Source organism: Onychomys torridus, chromosome 16 (assembly GCF_903995425.1).
Source record: "Onychomys torridus chromosome 16, mOncTor1.1, whole genome shotgun sequence".
Taxonomy (NCBI): Eukaryota; Metazoa; Chordata; class Mammalia; order Rodentia; family Cricetidae; genus Onychomys; species Onychomys torridus.
In genome coordinates this window covers 63,839,629-63,845,635 of record NC_050458.1, presented here as the reverse complement: position 1 = coordinate 63,845,635, position 6,007 = coordinate 63,839,629, and the positions used below count along the sequence as shown (strand labels likewise).

Genomic DNA, 6,007 nt, shown 5'->3' with positions numbered 1-6,007 from the left:
GTGTTTCCATTACTAAAGCTTCTGCAGCGAACCGGATTTTCCCAGGTGGGTGGGCCAGCCATCCTCTGATCTTTCTGCCGCTCCTCAGTTCCCCAAGTGGCTTCTGAGCTCCGATTGTAGCAGAATCGCAACAATGTTGAAGAGATTGTTTCAAATAAACAATGTTTATTTGAGAGCACTTGTATAAATGTGTTTGCAAATAGGTTTAGCCCCTGTGTGAATAGGGTCCACAGCTCCTAAATAGAAAAATCTTCAAGAGAATCAGAACTGACTTAAGAGGTTAGGAAACCGTGGCAGGGCTTGATGACCTTGTACCAAACCCCTCCCAGGCTACATCTGAACACCTCCCAGCTCCCAGATTGATTTTTATTTCAATCTTGTAATATTCTTTCCGTTCAGCAAAATCAGTCCATCCAGGAGAACAAGGGCATTGGGATTTCTGTCTCTGATACTCCCCCGTGAGCAGTGACGGAAAACAAGGTTTTAGTTTTCGGCCAGTGCCCAACGTGGATGTATGTAATGAAGAGAATGCTGTCTCTTCCCACAGTGTAGCCCTGGGCTTCCACCAATCCCAGACCATTCAGATCTGAGTGCTTCTCAACACGGGGACTATTTTCCAGCAAAGGGCCGGTTTGGTAGTTTTTTTTGTTTGCTTGCTCGTTTGTTTTTGGATGAGCAGTCTGCATGTGAACACTGACTGCCGCGCCGCTATTTCCTGGGCGAAAAGCTAGCTCTCCCCGGCTAACCACGACACCTCGTTCAACCGGCAGGTTCTTGCAGCATCTCCGAACGTCCAGCAGATGGCGGCGCAGCTGAATTTTCTCGAGGTCTTGTGCAGGCCGAGCATGGAGAAGGCTGGGAAAAACGAAACAGGAGGGAGACTTTTAAAAAATATACTCCAATTTCCAGCAGAAATTGCCTTTTTTGTTGGGTCAGAGGCCATTTTTGGTTAGAATGAGTGGAATTAAAGTGGAGGTCTTTAGAAAACTCAATTATAACTCAAATAAATGCAGGTTGTTTTTTTTTTGTTTGTTTGTTTTGTTTCTAGAAACATTTACTCTTTGTTCATTAGGTTTCCCACTTTTTAAAAAGGGATATATTTATTATTTTTTATTTATGTGTACATAGCTCTGTGAGTTTATGTGCACCGCCTGCATGCAGGAACTCACAGAAGCCAGAAGGCTACTGGTCTCTTAGAACTGGACTTACAGGCGGTTGTGAGCCTCGTGAATGTGGATGGTAGGAACCAACCCTGGCCCCCTGCAAGATCAGTAAGCACTCTATACTACTGAGCCGTCGCTCCAGTCCCAAGTATCCCTCTTTTTGAAAAGCCCTCACGGGCAAGTTTCTACCTACCTGCCTGCCTATCTACCTACCTACCTGCCTGTCTACCTACCTACCTACCTGCCCATCTATCTACCTGCCTGCCTGCCTATCTACCTACCTACCTACCTACCCATCTATCTACCTGCCTGCCTGCCTATCTGTCTGTCTATCTATCATCTATCTATGTATCTATCTATCCGTCTATCTGTCTATCTATCTATCGAGTGGGCGCACATGTGGAGGGCAAAGCACCACTGGTACTTGCGATGTCAGAAATCTATTTTTAAGTGTGTTCCAGGAATCAGTCTCAGTGAGCAAGGCTTGAGCTATAAGCCCTTCTGTCCACTGAACCATTTGACCTGCCCAAGTTTTCAATAGCAGCAATTGTCATGAGAGCACAATGCGGCTGGGGATACAATACAGCCCAGTGGTAGAATCCTTGGCTACTGTGCACAAGGCTCAGGCCTCAGGAGCTGCAAAATCCACAAATAAGTAAATAAAATGTGAGGGGGTAGTGGTGGATAGATATGATCAATACACGTTGTTTAAATGTATGAAACGTTAAAAGATTAAAAAATATTATTTTTAAAGGGCAGGATGTTTCGGGAACTAAAGCAAACGGGCCGAGTGACTCCCAAGGCGTGGCGGCGGCTGGCTCATCCGCTGCGACGGAAATGGCCTCGGTGGCCGCCGGGCGGTGGCCGCAGCGTCCAGACAGCGCCGCCTGCTGGTCAAGGCGGCAAAGAGCTCGGTGCCGGGCAGCTGCCTGCAGGGCGTGGACCCTGCACATTCCAGGGAGCTCTTTCTCTGCCCTAAGCACGAACGTAAAGAGCTGGGACGTAGCCAGAGCCGCCCCTGTGCCGGGAAAAGAAAGCTGATGCCTGCTATGGTTTGGGAAGGCAATGTCCCTGAGGGCTTTAGCGGCTTTAACGCTTCCAACATCTAAAAAGGATGGGTTTGATTTTTTATGATCGCATTATCATTTTAGACAACTCTAGTGGGGAATGGAAAACAGAACCTGATAGGAGTCCGCTTTAATTTTATTTTACCCTGTATTAATGGGATTTGCCACATATTTACAAGAAGTTATAATGCAAACTTAAAATATGAGCAGAGGATTGCGTTTTAACCGTGGATGCGCTAGTCATTTCTGCCTGTCATTTTTATTCTAGGACCGTTGCGGTGAGGTTCCTGGAGTCCCGCCTCCTCTCCCCACTTCCGTTTTCTCCTCACTCATTTGACAGGAGCCTCTGCACTCATCTCCTTAGAACACGTCATCATCATCCACTGGAAGAGTGGATGGTGGTACCACCTTTTCCCCCTATGGCTGAAGCCGGCAGAAAGATGACGGCTTGCTATCTGCTCTTGAGGCTGCTAGGTTGTCGGGAACCCTGCAGGGTGATGCCAAATGCAGCTCCTCTTTCTACGCTGCCCTTCATCAAGCAGGTGCCTTCTCATGCAAGCTGTCTTTCACCTGATCCAATGATCCGTCTTCCTTAGTGCCTTCCACTCACAGCCACTGCTAGAATCCTACACAACCTCGTTTTTCTTCCAGGGAGAGAATGAAGACCCACAGACGGGCGCTTTCATAGGACGCTTGTACTTGAAATGATGCAGTTGACCAGAGCTGTCAGCAATCTATCAGAGATCCGGGAAGGCCCTTGAGGCCATGCTTCCCTGCTGAACTCTGAGCCACAGATGCAGTCTGGGGGAGGGGCAGACATTGTCTTTAACCGTGTACCCAAGCAGTCCACCGCGTTCCAGAGAAAAATAGCAAACGGTTTGTGGTCACAAAGGCAGCCCAGGTTAAGTCAGTGGGCCACAAAACAGAACCAACAGACATGGGCGTGGGGAAGACTTGAATGGAGAGAGTTCTAGAGGCTGGAGGGATTAGTGTGGGTAACAGTAATCAGGATGCACTGTGTATTATATATATGAAACTGGCTTTGTTTGTTTGAGACAGGGTCTCATCCTGTAACTCTGGCTGCCCTGGAACGCAGCATGTAGAGCAGGCTGGGGTTGAACTCACAGAAATGTATCCATCTGCCTCTGCCTCCAGAGTGCTGGGATCAAAGGCATACGTCACCATGCCCAGCTGTGTGAAATAGTTAAAGAACAAATTCAGTACAAGAAAAAAGTCCATTAAAAAGGGGGAAATAAAAGGGATGATGATGTTTACTGGGTTCCTGTGTGACATGAAGACTGTGTTTCCCATCACAGCTCATCTGTAAGCATTCATTATAGGCTCTTGCCTATATATGGGTATATAGGATATAATGCCTATAGCAGTGCCAGAAAAACCCCAATTGGGAACTCAACAGCAGGACAAAGGAAGTTGGGTTAGTAGGTCCCATAGGTGAGTGTCTGGGCTGCAGCCCTCACAATCTGGATCCAACCAGATGAATACCAGGAGCTCTTTGTTTGGAGGACAAAAGGGGATATTTAGTAACTTTTAGTGAATGGGGCAGAGCCAGGAAGAGGTCTGACATTTGTTTATCTGCAGAGAGGAAGGAAGGAATGTCTCCCTGTTATTCTATTGTGTCCTTCAGAGAGAAGATACAAGAACACAGTAGCTGAAAACTTTAATACAATGTAGGCACACATCTCCGGGCATGACCCTGGACTACTGAACCAAAGGTTACTAAACTAAGGCCAGGACACCGCTTGGACCTCCCTGGAGGAGTCCCCAGAGGAAGTCGGCTCACACAAAGCCAAGCCTTTCTCTGGGCAGCGGGGGTGGCGGTGAAGGGAAGCCGCTTTTTCTTTGTTATTGAGGAGGGTCTCTTCCATGTCAGCCTGGTCTACAGAACGAGTTCCAGGACAGCCAAGGGCTACAGAGAAAGCCTCTCTCTCTCTTTCTCTCTCTCTCTCTCTCTCTCTCTCTCTCTCTCTCTCTCTCTCTCTCTCTCTCTCTCCCCCCACCCCCTCTCACCTGCTCCTTCCTCCACCAGCTGCTTTCATCTCTTGGGAGAAGGCAGGCAAAATAAATTCCTCACCGATACTGATCTGAGCCTTGAATCTTCCGGAGCCCTGCACTCTGTGGAAAGCAAGGTCTAACTACATTTAGAATTCTAACCTGCTGTGACGTTTGCTTTTTTCCTTCAGGCTTTGAACTCTACCAGTCACTTACACTCCCACCCTTGGAAATTTTAATCTGGGCTTCCAGGCAAAATTTCTCCTTAAAATGAAATAAAACACGAAGTTCACTTTCAGGAAGAGACAGTTCAGCCTTGATCCCAACTGAAGCCGCAGCGGGAGAGAAAGCCTCACTTCAACCATCGCCTTTCCCATTTGCAAAGTTCGGGTGCTGAGCAGGAGCCTAAGCTGACCTCAGAGGAAAACCCTGTTACGAAGGAAGAACTCTGTCAGGTGCAGAATGGATGGGACCCAATACTATTCTCTTTTTCAAAACAGGGGCACTTTAATTTTTTGGTTTTTTTTTTATTTTGTTTATTGTGTCAGAATAAAAAATAAAAAATATAAAACAACATGGTTAAATCTCTAGCCTAGGTGGAGATTTAACATCGAAGTTAGGCCTAATTCAGGTCATTTAGCCCAGGGACCACCCTTAGGCCCCACTACTTAGGCCATGATAAAGAGACAGGCATCATAATAGTTCTTTAATGAGAATCCATGCCCTAGGGCAGCAATTTGCAAGGCTGGGGCACCACAGCCATGGATTATTCTGAATTATTCTTGAAAAACCAAAAAGAAAAAAAAGAAAAAAAAGAAAAAAAATTAAAAAAAAAAAAAGATCTCTTCCTCTTTCTCTCTCTCCCTCTTCCTCTCTCTCTCTCTTGCACAGTAGGTGCTTTTGCCCAGGGAACCATCTTTATGATCCTGGAGAAACTGGTACCCCCTTTGGGGGTTCTGAGTCTCCTTAATAAAATAACTTAGGGATGGACTCAAATGGAAGCCTGGGGAAGTTTTATTATAGGTTGAACTAAAACAAGGCCAGGCAGACAAGCTGTAAATCTCAGCAGCTGCCCAGAGAAGAACGGAAAGGAAAACAAAACCAAATTTCACCTGAGGTAAGCTGCCGTGGAGGTCAGAAACACAGCAGACACTTGGAGCAGAGGGAGAGAAGAGGAAAATGTATACTTTCCTGTTCAGAGAAGTGCAGGCTTTGAAAGGAAAAGGACCCCCAAGACCAAGTTCTCAGCTCAGGCTCTCAGCACAAAGGGGCAGAGGGCAAGAATAAGAGACAAAGACAGGAGATGGAGGAAGAGGAAGAAGAGGAAGGGAACAAGGGAAGGGGGAGGGGTATTTGTCCTGGAGGGGGACAAAGGATTGCCTCTGGGAAGAGAGGAGACAGCCGTGGCTCGTAAGAAAACGGTGGTTTGTAAAGGTAAAGGGGAAACCCCATGTTAGAATGAGGTGTTTAATTGTAACATGGCATGTTAATTAGGTGAGCCGGACTACATACAATACTTTGATAGCTGGACCTTGATCGTCAGCCTCAGGAGGAGGAAGTGAACAAATAAGGGAACAGACCTTGGCGGCCGGCTTCAGGAATGTAATCTAATGGTTTTTAGCAAGGCAGAGGGGATGGGGGAGAAGGGCCAGGCCTGCCGGAGCCACACGCTCGAGTGGGACAGGGCTCGTCCCTTCAGGAGCCTGGATGAGGGCAGCCCTGCAGACTACAGCGCTGCGGTGGGAATTCTGGGAAGGAGAGGCACTT

General features: G+C 47.3%; 1 protein-coding gene across 2 annotated transcripts in view; it reads right to left on the bottom strand.

Moving 5' to 3' along the window:
• Positions 1-6,007, bottom strand: part of LOC118597454 — a 35,725-nt gene that overhangs the window by 449 nt on the left and 29,269 nt on the right. For both annotated transcript variants that reach the window (XR_004946816.1, XM_036209040.1), the window contains exon 2: positions 1-855. This exon is cut by the window's left edge and continues 449 nt beyond it. Coding sequence is in view for 1 of the 2 variants with exons in the window: in XM_036209040.1 (XP_036064933.1) it covers positions 405-855 (451 nt within the window). In the remaining variant the exon portion in view is untranslated. The remainder of the gene's footprint in view (positions 856-6,007) is intronic.